Below are 22,516 nucleotides of genomic sequence, written 5' to 3'. Positions count from 1 at the left end.
TTTATAAACCACAATTTATATAATTTTGCATTTCCTGATTTTATATCCCTCACGTCCTTGTTTTTAAGCAGTATTATTAGTGAAAAATTCTTCCCCCACCTTTAAATTGTTTTTGAATGGTTTACCAAATTTTAATACTAAAAGTTAGTATTTTTATTCTATCCTATATCTCTTTGTCATTTAGAGCCATGCTGTTCAAAAGGGGTCTGTGCACGTAGGGCTGCTCCCCAGAAACTCGGAATCTGCATTTTGGCAAGATGGGTCAGGTGCATTCGTGCACAGTGAAGTTTGAGAAGCCCTGATTGGATCAAACCCATTACAGTGCTGCTACTTGTCTAGAAAAAGAAGGGACTTCTAGCACCACAGTGTATGTTAAGCTCAATACATAGCTTATCTCAGTGAATTCAATTTTACTTTTAACTTCACGGCCTCCTAGAATGTGGGTTTTCAATATCACCTTGACAAATTTTGCCCTATCTTCATGGCACCTGCACTTCTAATATTTAGTGAATAATTTTTCCTGCCCTCTTTTGTAGAATTGCTTTTATTAACGTAATAAATGCATTTTGAAAAGGATATTTGTATCACTACTGTTAAAAAAAAAAAGTGTTTCTTAACGCATTTAAATAAACACATGACTGTTTTAAAGCTCTGTGTGTTCTTTGTGTACTATCTAGAAGTATCTTTGGAGCCCTCTACTGCAGGAGTCACTATTCTAGGAGATCATAGAGATTGCGTTGACAAGGATAAAGAAAGGAGAAAAGAACAGAACACACAATCTTAACGATGAGAAACTGACTTCAAAAGCAGATAAAGATAAATACTGCCTGGTCCCATACCCCCCATATTCCCTGATACTTATGCCTGGTATGCCCAGAGAAGGGAGTTTTCAAAAACAACACAGGAGATGCATAGCCAGGTGGAGATTTCACCTAGTGGAGGCCCAGAGAAGGAAGGGTATGATCTCCGTAGTAATCCCAGTAAAAACCACTGTTGTCCCGCAGTCATTTATAACTCACAATAGTGGCCACTTGGGGGACTGGGGCGGCTCAGAAATTTATCATGTATTTAAGCTCTTTAATGATAAGGCCCCATTGGTGGGTTTTCTTGGTTGTATCATGAGCTAGTATTGCCTCAGAATGAGAACTGCATCGGATTTGAGTGCTGGAAGAGAGGCATAGTATGGTGCTTATCACTTTCAGTATAAAGTATTCCAATACAAGTAGTATTCTGCAGGGACTCCTGGGTGGCTCAGTCGGTTGAGCGTCTGCCTTCGGCTCAGGTCATGATCTCAGGGTCCTGGGATCGAGTCCCACATCGGGCTCCCTGCTCAGCAGGGAGTCTGCTTCTCCCTCTCCCACTCGCCCTGCTTGTGTTCCTTCTCTCTCTCTCTCTGATAAATAAATAAATAAATATTAAAAAAAAAAAGTAGTATTCTGCAGATGGACTTGACATGTTACCACTTAAAGTTTCAGTTTCCCTAAAATACCTACGAGTAAAGAAAATAGCTTATGTTGGGTTTATTTTTTTTAAAAGCATCCTACAACAAAGTTTTTCTTTCCAATTTTAGTTAAGGATGGAAGTCATTCTAGTGAATTCCATGGCCAAGGACCGCACCCATAGTGTGCAGTGATTATGACTTTTGTATTTAAAGCTGGTAGTAGTCCATTATTTTGATACTACAAAAGAGGAACGTATTTAAAGAAATTAGGTCAATTGTCAGATCTTAGGTTTGGAGGAAACACCACCGGGCCCCAGTTTGTGTGCAAGTCGCTTCAAGCACCGTGTGTCCTTATTTGAGTCCTCTTAGCTGTCTCTTACAGTTCTGTGTCATGTGCAAATTTGGACATCAAGTCACCTTCTACAGTTTCATTCAGACTGTGACCAAGACCATTGAACAAGCTGGGGTCAGGGACATAATTGTGCTATAGTGGGTGGCCTTCAGCATATAGGTGAGCAGGATGACTGACCATCCTGGTTGTCTAAGACTGAGGCGTCCTGGGATGTAAGGCTTTTAGTGCTAAAACCAGACCGTCTGGGGCAAACCAGGACTGGTGGTCAGGTCACCCCAGGCATGGATTGGTCAGCAGCTGAAGCTCCCCCCCCCAATGTACTGCTGCGCAGCTCCATTTCTCCGTATTCTACACAAGCATATGGTGAGAACTGCACATGTCCTGCTGCTGAGGGGAAAGCTTTCCTGCTGACTGAGAAGCCCCATCAGCAAAGCATCAGGGTTCGTTGGCTTGGCTGGCTGTTGGTGAACCCCGACACTCCTACCAATCAAGGCCCATAATAAGTCTTCTGTTTATGACCTGTTTTATTTAGAATTTTTGCCCAGTATCAACCTCAACCTTAACATTTGATGTGGGAATCATCTTAGAATTCAATTTGAGATTTTTCGTGGGACACAGTTATCCCATTGACCTTAACATTTATTAGACCAGCCCCCTCATAGCATTTCTTTTAGGGTCACTAGACATCTAAATGTAAGCCGCTTATTGAGCCCACCTAATTGAGAGGGCCTTGTAGTACATTTTCATTTTCATTCACGTTTCCCAAGGGAATGCACCTGTGTCATGGCTTGGACGTTTCTGTTTTTCCTTCCCGATAGTCCTACCCATCCAATTACATGGAGTCGATGAAGCCCAACAAGTACGGCGTCATCTACTCCACACCGTTACCGGATAAGTTCTTCCAGACCCCGGAGGGCCTGTCGCACGGGATGCAGATGGAGCCGGTGGACCTGACCGTGAACAAGCGCAGTTCCCCGCCCTCTGCAGGCAATTCTCCTTCCTCGCTGAAGTTCCAGCCCTCGCACCGGAGAGCCTCGCCCGGCCTGAGCATGCCCTCTTCCAGCCCGCCCATGAAGAAGTACTCGCCACCTCCCCCGGGCGTGCAGCCCTTCGGCGTGCCGCTGTCCATGCCCCCGGTGATGGCCGCCGCCCTGTCCCGCCACGGCATCCGCAGCCCCGGGATACTGCCCGTTATCCAGCCCGTCGTGGTGCAGCCGGTCCCCTTCATGTACACCAGCCACCTCCAGCAGCCGCTCATGGTCTCCTTGTCGGAGGAGATGGAGAACTCAAATAGCAGCATGCAAGGTAAATGCCGCGGCCGCTGTTGTGGCGCGGTGGCGCTCGGGGTCTGCACCAGCGCGTGGCGCGCGCGCGGCGCTCGGGGCCAGCTTCATATGCATGCTGCTTGCTGGCAGAGTAGTGGTCGGGGGAAACGAGAGCGCCCCCCCACCCGATTTCCTTTCTGCTGTAATTTTGCCAAAGGTAAACAAATACTCCACACATCAGTGTTGTAGATAGAAGCTGTACAATAAACTTTTTAAAAGCTGAAATTGGTAAATTGTACATGGAGTGACTTTTCTATTTTTATTTTTTAGTACCTGTAATTGAATCATATGAGAAGCCTATATTACAGAAAAAAATTAAAATAGAACCGGGGATTGAACCACAGAGGACAGATTATTATCCTGAAGAAATGTCACCCCCTTTAATGAACTCAGTGTCCCCCCCGCAAGCACTGTTGCAAGAGTAAGTATGTTCAGATCTATCGGACATTTGCGTAGCAGCGCGGATCTTGGGACCTGGATTGGAAGCACACACTTCCAACTCATGGCGTGGTGTGGATTGCCAGGAACACCTTGCAGTAGGTGGCAGCCCCTGGGAAAGATGGGGAAATCTCTCCAAGGGCAATGTGTTCTGCTCTATCAATTGCATTATGACATCTATGTCAAGTTGGCAGCAAATTGATCACTCAGGATTTGCCACTTGTCACATAAATCATTTTTATCTCAGTGTTTTTTGGGTGTTTTTGTTTTATCCTCCCAGACTATACATAGTTTTCCCATAATCTTTAGTAAAAGGCGAAAGATTTATGCGTTTTGAAGAGAAACCAGAGTATTCCCATAATCTTAATCCCAATATGGATTGAATTTGGTATTCTAGATATCCTGCGTAAGGTTGGATCATTTAAAACTTTATAAGACACACCTCGTCCTTGCAGTTGTCACCTCTAATACTGTTTCTGTGATGGGGAATGTCTTGAATCAGAATTTTCAGGCCAGCCATGAGCCCAAGGAAGTCAGTCCAAGAAAGACCTGTAAATAGTGGTGGCAACAGAAAGTAGTCCAGTAGCTCAGAGAAGTTCAGTGTTGGAATAACCCATTATTCTCTGATCTCTTTCATCACATCTGCCCTTAGAATATTCAGTTCGCTTTAGAACTGCCAACCAGGAGGAAGGTTTCTGTATTGACCTACATCCAAACACCGGACAGTGGTTTGTTTTAGGTCTGACTTGCCATAATGTGACAGGTGTCATATACAAGTTAAATAGCATCACTGATGGGATTTGCTACAATAGAAAGCCTTGCTTTCTACTGGAGACTGTGTTTGGAGGAGCTCAGAAGGTGACCTTTGGGTCGGACATCTTGGATCCCAGCTCTGCCCTCCACCCTAAGTATGACCTTGGCCTAGTCAATCTTGCTGCCTCTCTGTCCTCTTTATTTTCATTATCGGTTGTCATTATTTTTCTTGTAATGGTCTTGTGTTGTGGCACTTTCAAGGTTGGCTGCTATGGCCAGCGTCCTGGTATAAGGTAATAGTTACTGTCCCCTCCAGGTCTCTTCCATCATCTTTCTCCCATAGCACTTTGTTCCAACTTGAAACAGAGTTCTGCCCACCTTTCTGCTTCATCTTTTCCCCCCTCCCTTACCGAAGTCATTCTGCAACGGAGTGTGCATTCTCTGGCTTTCGAACCACTATTTTCTGGAACTTAAAATACATTCTAGTTCTATCCACATTCAACCCAAGTGGGTGCCTTCATAGTAGGTCATGTTAAGTGCCCATTGCACCAAGTCCTAGTCAGGTGTTTGGGGGGAGGGGTTGTCTTCACTCCCTGAGAGATGAAGAAGAGAAAGAATCCTACGAGTAGCCACATCAGCAGGGAGAGAGTGTCGGATGAACTCATACATTATTACCTTTCACGGTTGCATAATGTGCCCCCCCTCCAACCTCCAATGAGACTTTCTCACATGTTTTCAAAGGATTTATTTCATTCCCCCACAACAAGCATGTGGGAGTCGGAGCAAATGGAGACGGGTGAGCCAAGACATTAGATAACTCGCCTAGCAGTGGGGCCCAGGCTTGATCCCCTGCCACCCAATGAGGGCTCTTCCTGCCACGTCCCTGTCTGACCAGTGCTTCCCACTCCTCTCTCGGGTGAAAGGAGACGCAGAAAGACCAGCCAAAATAGACACACCTTGTAGGCTGAGTTCCCTCTTTTATGATGCCGGGTGTCTCTGGCAAGGTGAATGGCAACATGACTTGCACTTGTCATTGTTCCTGCTCAGCTGATGGATGAGGTGCTGTGCAGCTAAATAAAGCAAAGTGCCCGCAGAGAGAGGGATGATCCCTGGACCAAAAAAGGGTTATTCCAAAGTCGAGGTTATTATGAATTACAATGTAAACCACAATAGAAGGATATTTGAAAGCAATATTCTGTGTCCTAAATGCTGCTGAAAAGAAAATGCTTTTTGCTTACCTTAAGTGATGTTCTTTTGGTGATCTCAAGCTCAGTGGCTTTTAATGATTAATGAGTAATAGGCTTATTTTAATGCTGACCTGAGAATGCATTTTGCACCTCAAAAAATGCAACAGATTAGCCACAACTGGGACATGTATTCTTTTAAGTAATTCTCTCCCAGATGTGATTAAGTAATGTCTTGGAATGTGCCCAGTAGCAGCCCACATAGGAAACCAGCTAGCCAGGAAAGAATCGATTGAAACCAAGCACCTAGTACCATTGCGATGAGGCAGTCCTGATAATCATTCGCCTTCCGGAAACCCTTCCTTTCCAAAGGCGGACTTTAAAATACAGCTTTGAAATCCATTTGCTTGAACATAAGAGTTACAGCTTTAGGATTATTTTTAAAGGCACTCAAATGTCTATCAGATTCCTCCTCCTTTTTTGTTTTTATATTTACACATGTGAAATGTATTTAGAACAAAGAGCTTGAGGATCAGCTCTCCCCATTTAATTGTGTCTGTGAATTATAGTAAACTTAACGAGGGGCTGGCTTAACTCAAAACAATGACCAGGTATCTGATATTTAATAGCTGTTCTAACTTCTTGGTTGTAATGATCCCAAACAGCCTCTCTGAAAATGAGCAGTGGAGAGTCCAGAAAGGGGGAAATCTTGGGACCCCGCCATCCAGCTGCTGCCTGTGCCAGCATCTGGCTCTTTAGAGATGGGACCGCCAACCACTCTCAGAATGATGCTACCTGTCAAGGTAGACATTGGCTTGAATAGTGATTTCCTTTCCTGGTGTTGGGACATCCCCCAAAAAGCTCCTCATGAAATTAAACAGCTGTAGGGGCAAAGTTTGCAAATGGGCTTCTGAACCTCAAAATACTGACAGCTACCATTTAGTAGATTGACATCTGGAACAGATGTTTTACTGCAGTGCTCTGTGTACATTACTCACAACCTCCTGAGGTCATACTATTACCATCATCCCCATTGTACAGAGGAAATGGAGGCGCAGAGGGGATAAATCCCTTGCCCAGGGTCCCACGGACTGCGAGTGACAGAGCTGGGATTTGACGTTGGAGCACACAGCCTTTTAACGTACCTTTATATGCAAAAGGAGCTGGGAAAAGCAATCATAACTACCGCATGGAAACTATTAGATTCCCAACCCATGAAGTCTAATAACTGGGAGAAATTTCTAAAATCACCTGGGATACTCCCCCAGTATCCCAGAGGCAGAGGAGATGTATTTAACCATTCGGTTTTTTTCCCCTCAGCATTTTATTTCCTGAAGTTCTCTTAATAAAGATGAAACATTTCAATCAATGGCATTAAGGTTGAAAGTTAAAAATAAGCTGAGAACTCTTTTCTTTCTGTGGAAGGATTTTTAAATTAATAATTCAGCTCTCTGAAAACTGTATGTGTCCACAGATTGTCACTTTTCTATTTTCTCTCTGTTTGTACATACATATAAGTGAAGTCCTTGTTCCCACCCTTCCATGTTCACTTTTCCATCTAAACTTGGCTACTTTATTCTTCTGTATTGCCCCGCTCAACATTAAGGTAGGAAGGTAAAGTGAGACTCAGAACTGCCATTTTCCTTTGCTGATAATAGAAGTGAGAAATAAGTACAGTCACTTAAAATCAATGCACCTTTTATTCTTTTCCTAGTTAGTTAGCATGCCTGGAAGAGTTCCTGATGGGGGACATGTATTGAGATTTTTACCAAGATCAAAACAAGTTTCATTTCAGGGGCCCCCTTTTGATTTTTATGGTGAAATTTTATTATCCTTTTTTATCTCCTAAGCTTGAGTGTTTGCCTTCATCAGATTCCCTTTCTCCTCATCCATATTTGTATAGAAAAATTCGTATATTATTTGAAACATTGTAAGAGCTTTAGATTCCAATTTAAAAGACAAAGAAGTCTTTCATTACCGTCAGAGGCCAGTTCCATAAGCTTGTGATGTATCAAGTAATTAGTCGTTAGGAAAGCAAATGAACAGATTAGAATTTTTTAATTACTGACATTAATCAGCGGAGGAAGCCCGAGAAAGCTTTACAGACTTTCCCCAGCTCTTCCCCCCCATCTGCCTCTTCTCTCCTTCTGAAAAAGAGAAAGTTTAGAGCAACGGTGTTTGACATGATTGGATTTCAAAGCCACCCTGGAAAGGTGTGCCGACGCAGGAACGGGTCTGGGTGAGCGGACAGGAAGGCAGGGAGACGCCAGGTGCCCCCGAGAGCCGGCACTGCACCAGAATTCTCCCTCACGCAGGAATAACAGCAACCGTAAAGGTTTGAGGTTTGAAAACAGCAGTGCCATTATTTGTTTATGTATTTACTTCAGAAGAGCCAGAATTTGAAGCTCAAATGTGAATTGGTGATCTTTAAGAGAAGCTCATTGCCAATTATGTAAAGGATAAAATGTAGATAACGAGTGGGGTTGCCTGAGCTTTAGGAATTTGACCTTTTGCATTCTTCCCTACAGAGCAATAAATGACCATCAGGGCAAGCTGTGGGAAGACACTGGAACCGTACTGAGCACTGCTCTCGTACCACGAGATTCCATAAATAGGCAAATTTTAACCGAGGGCAAGAGCCTCTCCTAGCACCTGCATCTCCCTCTAGCATAGCACCTAACCCTTCTTACTGTCATTACTTATCTACATGTCTGTCTCCCCCTAGAGTGTGAGCTCCTCGAGGGCAGGAACCCTGTTTTTATTCATCTTTGTGTCCCGGTGCCAAGCACAGTGCCTGGCTCATGGTAGGTGCTCGCTCCATGTTTGTTGAATGAATATAGCAGTGCTTCTTGGGTTGATCAGCTAATTTCTTTTTGTTTATTTTGTTGGGTTTTTTGGTTTTGTTTGGTTTTGCCTAGTGTTGTTAATGCCTTTGGTAGACTGAAGGAAAGGAAAGAGCCTCTCCCCCGATATTTTACATTTCGCGTTGGCTTTCCTAGGAATCACCCGTCGGTCATAGTGCAACCAGGAAAGAGACCTTTACCTGTGGAATCTCCGGACACCCAAAGGAAGCGCAGGATCCACAGATGCGACTATGACGGATGCAACAAGGTGTACACTAAGAGCTCTCACTTGAAAGCGCACAGAAGAACACACACAGGTATCAGAACTACAAGGCGCGCGCACTCTTCTCTTAAGAAACAGGGAGATGGAATGTTAGGGACAAACAGTCGAACTTTCAAAGGTGATTATAAGGACACGGTCCAGGCACCTTGAAAGGGAGCAGAGCTGTCTACAGATCTGTCTGCTGGTCGTGAAAAACGCATTTTTTTGGGTCAAGATTTATTTTTGTAATGAGTTAGAATGGATTCAAGGCCCCCCCCCATCCAGTCATGTGGAGTTCTGTACTCTGTGTTGCGGGAGGAGAGAGGGAGGGTTGGAAAGGCTGCTGGAACGGAGGAAAAGTGCTCTCAGCCATGGGCCCGCTTCATCAAGGAGGCGGCCTTCGTGTGGACCATCATTTAGTAAATGTGGTACATTATCAAATTCACAGTGGCAAAAAAAAAAGAGAAAACCCCACAGTTCTTTACGCAGAACAAATACAGAAAAGTAAAGATATTTGGGTGATTCGTGTCTTCTAAAACGGAGGGAACTTCTGTGCTCTTGCCTGTCCTGTTTGTTCTGGGGTATTTATTCTGCCCAGGATTGAATACAGAGCATGCAGCCAGATCTTCCAAAAATGATGATACAGGTGAAGAAAACATAAAACTGTTCCATTTGCCCTTGAACATTTCATGAGCAAGATAGCTTCAGGAACCCGTACAGAAATGTTGTCCACAGCCTGATTCATCAGTCAGTATGGGTGATCCTTGTTGACAGCAGGCCTCATCTGACCTAACCTCAAACCCTTCGATGTGAAATTCTAGTACAACGGCAGTTGTTCCCTGGGCCCATCTTCCTTCAGTCAGAATGTCATTTGTTTGTTTGTTTGTTTTTGAGCCTTATGAGTCATTCGTATTAGGAATGTTTACAACAAGGAAAATCTGGGATTTGGAAGAGAAATGGGAAGGAAAGTGGTGGTGTGGAGTGTCAAGTTTCTCAGTGACTCGGGGAGAGGGAAAGTCAGCTTGCGGACAACTGAGTTCTTGGGCTTGGTCACAGTGTTCTTACAGAGGGAACTGAGGAGGGGGGCCTTGTGTTTAGAGGAATGTCCAGTCTGAGATGCCAAGGAAACCAGTAAAAGCATCCCCAGGGCATTAATGCGACCTGAGAGGTGGATGTTACCAACTTCCAGCCCAAGATTACAAGGACATTGACTATTTGAATAACAATTTGGATGTAGGAAAAATACCTCAGCATTTATATTCTCTGAAGCAGAGCAGATAAGATAATTCTGAAGAGCTCCTCGAAATGTCAATCCTTAAAATTTCTAGAGAACAAGGGATAGTAAGTGGGAATTGATTTGTGAGGCCCATTTGCCCACGATGACTCATAAAAACATGTAAGATTACCACTAACAGCCTTTTTATTTGTAAGGGCCTTCATGCTGGCTCCTCCCTATGATTTCCCCCCAAGGGTCTCCTGTTCCTCACCTGCCAGCTACCATTATCCCACAGCAGTGGGGTGGAGAGACCTGGCTTCTGACAGGCTGGGGAGGAATTACTGTATTTTTAGTATGTCTCAATTAGAGCATTATACTTAGGCATAATTGCTGTTGACTAAAAGAAAAGATAAGATGCTGAAATCCCTGCCAGTGTCTGTCACACTTCTTATTTTTAGGAAACTGTTAAAATAATAAGGAAATCCCACAAACTTTCAATTTGGACTCCTCTTTAAGTGGAAAGCACTGCGTATAACTCACCTCAGTAGCTCGAAGACTTGGAGATAAATACAGATCACAAGTTGTTTCTTAAGTGATTCATCCCTACTATTGAGGGTGAAACCAAAATTATTTGCTAGCTCCTCAGGATGGATTTTAGTGGCTTTATGCTTTAAGAACTCTTAAAGCAGTGGGGGGGCTGCGGCCAGAGTGGCCGGAGTGGCAGAGTTCCAGTTAAATATTAAGAGAATTAAGCCACTTGTTTTCTTTTTTGTCCTTCTGTGGTTTCTATGGCACTCTTGGTTTTTGGGGAGAACAAACAAACGGACATACCTTAGAAATAATATTTGCCCAGAGCTGTAGCTCAAAAATCTTAACTGCAAAATTTTTACTAATGAATAGCCTTTCGCCCTCAGGAAAAATATAAGCTCTTCCGTTTTTCCTTTTTGCAGGAGAAAAACCCTACAAATGTACATGGGAAGGATGCACATGGAAGTTTGCTCGGTCTGATGAACTGACAAGACATTTCCGAAAACATACTGGAATCAAACCTTTCCAGTGTCCAGACTGTGACCGCAGCTTCTCCCGCTCTGACCACCTTGCCCTCCATAGGAAACGCCACATGCTAGTTTGAATGGCTCCGTCCCCCGCCTCAGCGTGGTTCCCCACTCTCCCGGCTCTCTCTCTGTCCTCCTTCCCATGATCTAACTCATTTTTTACATGTACATTTTAATTTGGATTCAGCTGGTCTGAATCTCTGAATTTATATCATTCAAACTTCCATATGGTCAGTAGTAGATGTTCTCTAATCCTCCTCTCCTTACCACGGGTCAGACCTAAAGAATGTGAACACTTTTTTTTTTTTTTTTTTTTTCCGGGGATGCTAAGCAAACCCTTCTTACAGATACGTTTAATGTAATGAGAACAAGGGAACATGTAAACTTAAAATAACCAATTGTCGGTTTCTCCATGTATTTCTCAAAAGAATGTCAAAGTAAATGTATTAGAAATACAGTATCCAGCCTGCAAGTCCTTGCCAGGGACGTTCATACCTCTGTGCCCTGGGATCGTATTTTGTGCTTGCCAGCAAGAAGGGTGGACCCTCTCCCAAGCTAGGTAGACATGGAGCGAGATTTCAGGTAGGACCGTCCATCCACTCTTCTTCCCTTCCATTGCCCTTCACAAATCCTGCTTGTCAACTCGGATTTATCACGTCCTCTAAATTAAGTCCTCGATACTCCTTTGGGCCTGCAGCTAATAAGGAGGTCTTTGCCACCCCTGGAGCTGAGCCAGAGCTGCTGATTTAGGCGGGTGATGTCTGTCAGTGAAGGGCCGAATGCTCTCCTTGCGCAGCACAGAGTCAGAACAAAGGGGCATGGCGCAGGGGAGAAGTGTGGGGGGGAGGGAAGAAGTCGGCCCTTCCTCCTAGGCGAGGGCTCTCCGGTGAGGTTTCATCATAGGGTTCGCTGCGCAAGGCATCCCCAGAGCTTCAGTCTCTATGCTCAACTGTGCAGAAGCATACAGCAAAGCCGAAAATGGATGGAGTTATCCCTGCCCCTGTCACCATTCCTCCAATGTCCTTAACGTGGGTCATCGAGCATTGACTGTCGGGACATCACAACAATATTTTGCCCAGTAATGGTAAAAAAAAAAAAAAAAAAAAATCTTTTGGGTAAGAATATGGGTGGCCTTTTACCCAACCTACTTAACAGCTTTTTTTCTTTGCAAACAGAGAAACGTTGAGGGGTAATTGTATTCCCATATCAAATTACTCATACAGCTTTTATACAGAAACTCTTCTGTGTGAACCATAGGGTGCCAAGTGGGCTGTCATTTGTGTTTGTGATGCATACCGTAAGTATCTGCTAATGCTTTAGTGGATGCATTCAATGTCAGACCTGAGTGACAGGATTTGTAAATATAACTAGTTGTGAAGCACAGATACCTTCATTCGGGGGACAGATTTCTGAAAAAAACAAAACAAAACAAAAACAAAAAAAACAGAAAACCACAGTTCAGGGATTCATATCTTTATAGAGTTCCAGAATTCCCCAACATTTACTGTTTTAAAGAGTTGGAAATTGATCACTATCAAGTATCCCCTCAGAAGAAGCTGAAAATGACTCGTGTTTATGTTAAAGATAAATAGCGCCATTATTCGGGGGAAGTTTTGTGTTTAGTTTTTGTTTTTCAAAAGCTGGCTTTTGAGCACCATAGTCTAAATGCCAATAAAAATAATTCATGCATAGAAATGTCATTGGTTCTAAATTTGAAGAAAGTGGGTGACGGTGGTCAAATGTGGGTGCATATAACCAAATGCGCCTTCATCCCTCGATAAAGGACGGAAGAGAAGAGAGAAGAATGGAATCCTGAAGATTCATCCCAGCCGCAACTCAGGATCCAACACAACCTTAACTGGGAGGAATACATTGTTCAATTGTTTTTAAAACATCAGTGAATGTGTGATTGTGGAGGCCTGCAAATCGTGTGGGGAGCTTACTTTGATGGCGCTATGTTAATAAAAGTTAGTTGTAGGGACTGTGCACCTAAGAGATCCCACTCATCAGCCCTCTGAACCAGCTGAAAGGAAATGTAGTTGAGAAATGCAAAGTCATTTTTTACCTTCTTGGCACTTGGTTTCGATTTTCTTTCTTTTTTTTTTTTTTGTGTAAGCACTGCAAAATTTGTTTAGAATATTAAAACCTCCTAATTGGGCTTTTTTTGTCTGTGTTTTTGCAACTATGACATGAATTGAGGGATAAAAATGGCTCTTGGGAAAGTAGGTATTGTCTGTACTGTAAATGCTTAGTCACATTCATGCCAAAGTGTTTATTTCTAGAAGTGGTTCTTTTGCAACACACTGAAGAATCAAGTTGGGATGTAAGGAACTTTTTTGTTTTAATGGAGATAACCAGTATGTGTGTGTTCCAACCCATAGAGAAGGTAGGGGAAAAAGGCAAGAAAGGGTAGACTGATCATCTTTGAATAATTAGCTTTGAGTGTGAGTCCAGTTGATAGAAAGCTTCGTAGGTTCTCATGAAATTTGAGGTGTTTGTCACGGCATATTTAAATTTTGTTCAAAAGAGCAAGCAAGACCCTGCAAAGAGTATTCCATTACTATTCAGCTTGCCTAGGTTATGTTAACCATTCATTAACAAAGATCCATTTTAACTCGGAAAGAAAGGCAACCCAGAGAGGCCTTTCTCTGTTCCCATTGCTGGCCTATATACTTTAGTTGACTGATTGGCTCTTGACCAAATTTTCCTTTTTTATATATATTTGTATTTTACTATGATAGTTGAGAAATTTAGTCTCTTAGACATTTTTAGCTGTTATTGTGGAAGACCTCAAATACAAGATAGATGCCCTTGAACATGTGGTTTTAATGATGTGCCATGTTACTATCAATGGTGGTTTTAAATTGCCATATTTTACATTGATGAGAATGATTTGTAAACATGAAGTTAGTGTTGTATAAATTCTGTTATAGAGTTTCTTCTGATTATTGTCCAAGTGTCATCTGGGGGAAGTCAGAAAAATTAAGGCTGAATGCATCATATTTTAGAGTTCTGAAATGTGAATTTACATCATAAATGGGCATTAACATTCTAAATCATCTGGTATGGAGAATGTTAGCAGCATAGCTATGTTCAACCAAGGAAATGCTAACTACACGGAAGTTTGAAGAGCCTTGGAACAGATTTATAGGGGAACTATAGATGTATATTTTATTAAACACCCATCTGCACTATCAGTGTTGCACTAATGTGGAATTTGAAAGACTTTATTGCTGATACTGTATATCTATCTGCACGTCATTCCTGATTAGATTGTTTTAAAGACAATCTCAAAGATCTAAGGTTTGAAAATAATTTGGTTTGAAAATATACAGTCATCTTGAAGGAATTGCTGTTATACGTGAAGTTGCTCAGAGTTGTCTTTATTCTCTTCTCGGTCGAAGTTAACAATTTCTAAATGATCGCAAATTCACTTAATACATTTACAAAGCCATTTTACATGCATTAAACGAGGGCTACAACAATATTACGTTTTACAAATACTAGCACTTTTTTTTTTTTTTTTTTGCTGTTATGTACTTAGTGTTAGAGGGTCAAAATAATCTTTCTGCTTAGCATCTCTTAAACCATACCTGCAAGTATAGCAGGATTATTACATTTACAGTACTTTAATACTTGTATAAACTATGCAGAAATTTTTAATAAAGTGTAATATATTTTATAAGCTAATAAGACTGAATGGGTAAAGGTTTTTAGCATGCATTAGTATACTTGCAAATACTGAAACATTTTGGTAATCTTTCTTACTAAAGATGTGAATGTTTAATGTACCTTCTCTGTTTCTACTCTGTAGTCCAATGGGAATTCAGTAATGACATTTTGTCATGTCAAACTGTGAACATAAATTTGTACTGTACAGTCCTCATATTCTATATACAGTATGCAATATATGTATTATATACTTGTTAATAAAACCATCAGAATATTAAGTGTGATCATGTGATTACTATATATGCAGTGATCACTAGGAGCAAAACTTAGCAATGTAACATGTAAGAGACAGTACTTAGAAATTGCGAAGTGAATCACTGATAGGCAATTGTTGATGGAGGGAAAGAAAAATAAACTGGCAGATGCACGAAATGAGTTAACTTAGCCTTGAAGTTATGTCCCTGGGTTTTGGATAACAGCAGCCGGAAGTCTTCTAAGCCACAAACCATAGACTTGTAGACAACCCACCCTGAATCCACACACTTAACCTAAGTGAGTTCTTGGGATATTTTTTAGGACACAGACCTTCTGTCCAAAAAGGATTTCCAGTGCCTTGTATTAAAAGACACAATGTCTAATATATATATATTTTTTTAAGTTTTTAAATAAGAGATTAGGATTCATAGCTTGGGGAGTGGGGAATCAGAAACAGGACAGCAACTGCATTAAATAATTCTGGATAAACTTTGAAGCCTGCAGTAAACCATGTCCATGGACATTGCTATGTCCTCAGTATCCTAGGAACAACAAATAGTTTCTGATGGGGACTTAAGAGTTCTTGTTTAAAGCAAAATGTAACATCTCTCTACCCTCCCCCTAAATGTAATTGAAACTAAGATACTAACTTGTTAGATCTCACAGCAGCTACCTTGAACCTGGATTTCATCTTAGCATAACATGAAATGCTGGCTGGCCCTTACTATATGATACCTCCACAGCTTGGAGAGGGGAAGGAGGTTGGGGAGAAGGCTGAACTCAAATTTTGAAGCACTCTCCAGGTTTCTCCAAGAAACTTCCCTGCTTTTACACTGAGGTAGTTGACTGTAAACTCAAAAGATACAGATGACTGTTACATCCCAGTGGGATGCTGGCTTGGATTAGTCTAGGTGATTGGCTATAAGCTTCCAACTATATTTTGTATATGAGAGCTGGATTCTGCCTGGGTGATCAGAATGGTGACAAATGCAAATTTTATGAGAAACCAAATTCTTAGAGGAATGGGAAGGAAGGATCTTCAGCACACACATGCATGCATGCACAAATCCGTAATCATTGCCCAGTATTTTAAGTGCTGTCAGGGTGAAGAAGAGATTAGGAGCCTTACTGGGGGCAAGTTACCAATTCCAGTGTGCCTAAAAGGAAAGAAGTGGCTCTGTTCAGGGAAGGGCAAGTTGAGATGGTAGTAAAAACACATACATAGAGATGTAGAAGTTAAACTGTTAGAGACCAGAGTGACCTGTGTGTGCACAAAACAAGGAATTGTTCTTCAAGGGTACATTCATTTTAAGATATGCAAACTGAACCTGTTACCTTTTCCTATTTGACCCAGTCATAATCATGGTGGTTGGTAATGGTTCTGTGTACATAGTGACCCCTAAATTAGAGTGATACATGCTACAAATTAGAATAAATGTATGACTTTGGCAGGTGGCAGTTCTCACTAAATCTAGACATGTTTATTGCTTTGAGTGCTTTTCTCATTATGTCCCTCGTTTTGCATTCCCTATGGGCATCCTGAGGGGTCTGGGTTAAGGATAGAAGACAGAAGCTGGATCTTTAGGTTCCTAGACCATATCTCTCACACTTCTTGACCCAGTGTATCAGTCAGGGTTCCCCAGAGAGAAAGAGAACCAGTAGAATATTATATACACAGGAAGAGATTTATTATGAGGAAATGGCTCACATGACTATAGGGGAACTACACTACAATGAGAACTATTATATGGGTAGATCACTATTGATATCACATGGATTCATTTTTGAAGGTGACATCGCTGATAATGTGAAAATTCTCAAGGATCAGGGCGCCTGGGTGGCTCAGTCGTTAAGCGTCTGCCTTCGGCTCAGGTCATGATCCCAGAGTCCTGGGATCGAGCCCCACATCAGGCTCCCTGCTCTGCGGGAAGCCTGCTTCTCCCTCTCCCACTCCCCCTGCTTGCGTTCCCTCTCTCGCTGTGTATCTCTCTCTGTCAAATAAATAAAATCTTTAAAAAAAAAAAAATTTATTTATTTGTTTGAGAGAGAGAGAGAGAGTGTGGATGCATGAGCAGGGGGAGGGGTAGAGGGAGAGGGAAAGAGAAAGAATCTTAAGCAGACTCCCCATTGAGCAAGGAGCCCATCTCAGGGCTTGATCTCAAGATCCCAAGATCATGACCTGAGCCTAAATCAAGAGTCAGACATTTAACAGACTGAGCTTACCCAGGTGCCCCATCCAGCACCACTTTTGAAAAGATTATTCTTTCTTCAAATTGACTTTGTAGTTTTGTCAAAAAATCATCTAACCGTATACATATAGGTCAGTTTCTGGACTTGGTGTTTCACTATTCTATGTGTCCATCCTTTCACCAAAACCACATGATTTTGATTACAGTAGCTGAAACTGAGACTTCCTATATAAATCCCTGGATATGAGCAAATACCAAACACTTTTGGAAGCACATACTCTTAACCCATGACACAGAGAAAGCCTTACTTTGATTTACAAAACCAAACTAACGAAACACACGAGGAAACATATACCAGATGCAGGAGTCAGCTGTCCCTACAAATGGAACAACACAAGAGGTTCATGTGGTGGAATTGTCAGAAACAAACTATAAAATAAGTACATTTAAAGACATAATAGGATTAATCAAAGCCCTAAGAAAAGAATCTCTGTTTCCAGTTAAGAGATGAATAAGTGCGTTCCACTCTATTCCTCCTGCTAATTACAACAGAAGACTCTAAAACAAGACTATCATAAAGCAACTCTTGGTAGACTCTGAAGGATGAAGAGAAGATGGTAGACTAGCTAGAGAACTTGGACTTGAGGGACAACCCAGCAGCAAATTCCTCGAGGTAGTTTTCTGTTTGTTCTCCTGCCGTAGAGACTGGTCTGGGAGCTAGAACACCCACAACCTGGAACCACTACCAGGTAGAGACAGGAAAAAAAAAAAGAAAAAAGAAAGATCCAAGGAAAACCTACTCTGTTTCAACAAAGAACCAAAAAGAGGATGGCTCTACAGGATGGAGCCTTTATGACCATAACTGTCCCAGTGCAGGCAAATACCATAAAAGACACAACACTGCCCCGCTGCCCCCCATGCTGCAGAGTCTGTGGGATGGAGCCCAATCACCACCCTTTACTCTGCACCGAGGGGCTCCCCTTTCCCCAGGGATTGGTGTCCTGGCAGTAGAGACAGTGGGGAGGAGCCCTGTCCACAGTGCTCACCCAGCACTAAGCAGCAAACAGGCAGCATCCCCACCCCTTTCCAACCAGAGAGCTGGGAGACGATTATGGAGAGAAGGGAGCAGAAAAAAGAGACTCATCTCTGAGTGAGCCTAGCCTTACACTGACCATAATCAACGCAGCAAAAGCTTTGAGAATTAACTACCGCGTGGAATACCCCCGAGCCTGCAGACTGGCCTCTCGGCAGTACACAGTGGGGCAGACCAGAATAGCATTGCAAAGGTTCAAAAGGCAAATTCACATTTAAACCACAGCCCACAAAAGTGGGCCAGGATGTGTGTCCTAAATCTAAATGTGTTGACTGCCTGCTAAAATAGAGGACTTAAAGAGGAACCAGAGTCTCAAAACATAACACACAGAATTTCTAAGATACAATCCAAAATTACTTGGCATAGCAAGAATCAGGAAAAATCTCATCTTTCATGAGAAAAAAAAAAAAAATCAACAGATACTTAAGCCCAAAGAGTGTTGGGATTATCTCACAAAGATTTTAAACGAACGATCATAAAAATTCTCCAAAAGCAATTATGAGTACTCTTGAAACAAATGGAACACTAGGAAATCTCAGCAAAGAAACAGAAGATATTTAAAAAAGAGAATCAAATGAAAATTTAAAAATGAAAAATACAACATCCAAAATAAAAATATTCACTGGGCGTGGTACCTGGGCAGCTAAGTCAGTTAAACGTCTGACTCTTAATCTCAGCCCTGGTGTTGATCTTGGGGTCGTGAGTTCGACTCCCGTGTTGGGCTCCACGCTGCGCCTGGAGCCTACTTAAAAAAAATTATTTTTCATTAGATGAGCTCAATAGCAGAGAACACAGAAGAGAGAGTCAGTAGGCTTCAAGATCTATCAATACAAATTATCTGAATATAGAGAAAATAAATTGGAAAAAAAAAAAGAGCAAAACCTTGGGGACCCGCGAGAATTACAAAAGATTTAACATTCATATCCCTGGAGTGCCACTGGAGAGAAGAAAGTGCAGGGCTGAAGAAATATTTGAAAAAATAATGTCTGAACCCCCCCCACGTTTTTGAAAGACAAAACAAACAAACAAACAATAACCACCATAGCAAAAACCCATCGGATTCAAGTAGCTGACTCAATTCCCAAACAACATCTTGGGATAAACACAAAGAAATCCCCCTCAGGCCCATCATGATCAAACTGCTGAAAATGAAAGACAAAGCAAAACAGTGTAGGGGTAGACATAACATGCATGAAGCATGATATTGAATTTTCACAGTGGCAACTAGATGGATATGAAATACTAGAATTATAATGGTCTTATTTTTATAAAGACATTTATAATATTTCATGAACTTTTCCAAAAATAAAATAAAATTTCTCAGCTTCTCCTTCTGCCTCATCCTGTTTCCCTCAGTCTCATGCAGGGCAGACTCTATATCATAGGCGTTGTTCCTCATTAAACCACCTGCATGCAAATCTCTGTCTGAGAGTGTATTTCCAGGGATTCTGGCCTGGCCATGTGCCCATTGGCCTAGTGGCAAAAAGAAATATTAGCCTTCTGTCTCTTCTTTCGCATGGTAGTGTGGTGAGATAAGCAAACGGTGAGTTTGCTGATAGATATTGTTAAATGTACTCCCATATTATAGCTTAATTTAAATAGCTTTGATTTTTAAATTTCTTATATTAGATACATGTTGTGGTCTTCATTTGTATTCCTGCCCAGGTACCACAAATGTTTGGAGTGAGCCTGCTCATCCCTCTTTATTTCTGTTATATTTTCTAGTTTCTGTTATAAAGAAACACTATTGGTTTTGTTATAAAGGAACACTATTGGTTTTAGAAGATGATCTTGTATCTGGCAAACAGGCTGAACTATCTTATTAGCTCTATTACTTAGCCTGCTGATGCTATTGAGTCATTTTTTTTATGAGGATAATTAAAATACCTGCAATATAACTATTTACTTTTCCCCTTCAATCCTCATACCTCCTGTCTTATGGTGTTGGATTATTTCTGCAACATTGTGTTAAGCATTAGTAGTATCCTTGCCTTATAGTAATCTTTCTGGAAACGCAACCAAAAATGTCTCCAATAAGCATGATTTCTGTTATAGGATTTTTTATCTGGGCACAAAGTTTAACAAGTGTTCTTCATCTATTTATACTCTGTGGTTTTTCTCCTTAGATCATTAATATGGTAAGTTATAGTGATAGATTGTGAAACCAATCTTGCATTTCTTATATAAAGCCTGCTTGTATATATAAATATGCATATTTTAATAAAATTTAAAACTTGTGTAGCTCATGTTTTATTTAGGATTTTGTATCTACAACAATAAGTGAAACAAACTTACAGTTGCCTGATCGTAGTTTCACTAGCTTCCTAAACCATGTGGAAACAAAGGAAGACCAACTAGATGAGAACAAGCAAAGGCTACTATTTAGAGCTTGATATAACAAGAGAGTCAGCCACATCACTTGGATTTTGGCAGACTCAAAAGCAGGCAGAAAAGTGGGAAAGCTTTATAGTGGATTAAAAAAGAAAAATGGCTTCAAGTATGTCTTGATTGGAGATTGTTGACACAGGGAAGCTATAGGAGGGCCAAGTATAAGCAGGGTATCTGTGTGATTGGTTAGGGCTACACAGTTGGCTTTTTCTGGTTGGCCCTAAGTTGAACATGGGGGCAAAAATCGGGGAAGCTGTCAATTATTAATCAAATCCTGGCTATTTGGGGCCAATCATTATAGGAATTATTGTTTGGCTTCCTGACTGTTTACTAGAGATAGTGGTCTGACTTCCTACAAATCTGACTTGCAGCTAGCACCTGGGCTTCATGAGCTGGTTACAATAAATAATGGATTAGTTTCCTGGGCAGCTCATTGCATATTATGGGCCAGAGTACTATTTTTACCAATGATCTGGCTATTATCTGTTTGTATATTCAGTCTCTCAGTGGAGTTGAACACCCTTTCCTTCTTTTTCAATTTTCTGGAATAACTTATAAAAGATAGAAATTCTTGAAAGTTTGGTAAAATTCCTCTGAATAACAGCTTGGGCCAAACCTTGGACAGTGGAGGTCTTTGTTTTTAATAACTCTTAAATAATCAGGTTTTAAAATAATCATTACTCTATTTAAATTTTTTATTTCTTTCTTCCACCAGTTTTTACCTTCCACATTTTTCCAGAAATGTATCTGGTTTTTCTAAGTCAATATTTGAAAACTGTTAGTCATAATGGCATTTCAAAATTCTTTTAATCTCTGTGTCTAAAAGCTATTTTCCTTTTTATTCCGCCTTTTACATATTTCTGTCTTCTCTTTCCTTTTCTTGATCAGTCTTGCCAGAAGTCTATCATCCCAATTTTTTCAAACTGCTAAGTATGTTTTGCTAATTAATCTTCTGGAGTGCATTGTGTTAGTTTTGTTAGTATCTGATTCCATTAATTCTTTTATCTTTATTATTTCCTCCCTTGGTGCTGGGTTTGCATTGTTGCTATTTTTTAACTGCTTGAGAAAATTGCCTAACTCATTTCTTTTCAATCTCCCTTGTTTGCTTGTGTTTAAAGTTACAAATTTCTTTCTAAGTTCTGCTTTAATTGGGTCCCCTGAATTTTGGCATCCAGGCAGAGTTGCCCCATAGTGTATGTAATGTCTTCTACTCAGTGCACCATCAGGCCTGGAAGGGGTGAGTGGAGGCCCTGCAGAAAGGAAGGAATGTTGTTTCTTTGCCCAAAGGGACCTTTAGCTCACTTCTCATAGCCCCCTCAGGGTTGGAATCACCCAAAACACATGCCTCTTTCTGATTCAAACAGAGATGCCACATAGGGTGGTGGGAATCCTGAGATGGGGCTGTTGCTTGCTCATCCCCAAGTGTTTTGCTATTTGTCGTCTTTTTTTTTTTTCCAAATGTCACTTTTTCATTTATTAATAAATTATTTATGGGGAAGAGTTGAAAAAGGCAAGGATTTACAATTATTTATGGAAAAAGTGGAGGATCCCAAAAATGTTTCCAAGAGAATTAGTTGAAATTCACTAGTGATCTTTTTGGGAAGGGCTCAATGAATAATATCATATGAATGAACTAAGGAAGAACTAAACATATAGGATTATAAGTCCCTAAAAACTCAATCTTTGTTTTATATATATAAATAAATCCACACGTATTCCAAAATCCTACCTTTTTTTCTACATTCTGCCACTCAAGTAATTTTAATTTTCAAAAGTGGAAGAAGTGTTACTGATGATTATATCTTCCTTTGAAACCTGTAGAAAATCTGGAAGGTCAGTTGGGGACTAGTAGGTGTAAACACAAAGAATCGGGAGATCTGCGCTTACCATTCTTGGCACGGGCTTACGTTTTCCATGGTGGAAAGTCTCCTTTAAAGAGAAGACAAAGCGAATACTACTGAAGGATTCCTGGAGTCCTCTTGTAATGAAGGCTGCTTTGGGTTCCTGTGAAAGTTTGCCATTGGGCCCACACACCTGCATGTCCTGGAAA

General features: G+C 41.3%; 1 protein-coding gene across 3 annotated transcripts in view; it reads left to right on the top strand.

The window, feature by feature from the left end:
• KLF3 (KLF transcription factor 3) overlaps nt 1-14,819 on the top strand; it is a 35,222-nt gene extending 20,403 nt beyond the window's left edge. For 2 of the 3 annotated variants that reach the window (XM_081812482.1, XM_081812483.1), the window contains exons 3-6: nt 2,612-3,098; nt 3,389-3,539; nt 8,493-8,653; nt 10,765-14,819. In XM_081812482.1, coding sequence (XP_081668608.1) covers nt 2,612-3,098; nt 3,389-3,539; nt 8,493-8,653; nt 10,765-10,946 — 981 coding nt within the window. In that variant the 3' untranslated portion in view covers nt 10,947-14,819. Of the gene's footprint in view, nt 1-184; nt 368-2,611; nt 3,099-3,388; nt 3,540-8,492; nt 8,654-10,764 lie in introns of all 3 variants that reach the window. The other variant, XM_081812484.1, reaches the window with a different exon arrangement.
• Nucleotides 14,820-22,516: the final 7,697 nt, after the last annotated feature.

Source organism: Leptonychotes weddellii, chromosome 2, assembly GCF_054177405.1.
Source record: "Leptonychotes weddellii isolate Sample4059 chromosome 2, ASM5417740v2, whole genome shotgun sequence".
NCBI classification, from domain to species: Eukaryota; Metazoa; Chordata; class Mammalia; order Carnivora; family Phocidae; genus Leptonychotes; species Leptonychotes weddellii.
The sequence above is the reverse complement of the archived record's forward strand: the minus strand, read 5'-3'. Positions and strand labels throughout refer to the sequence as shown.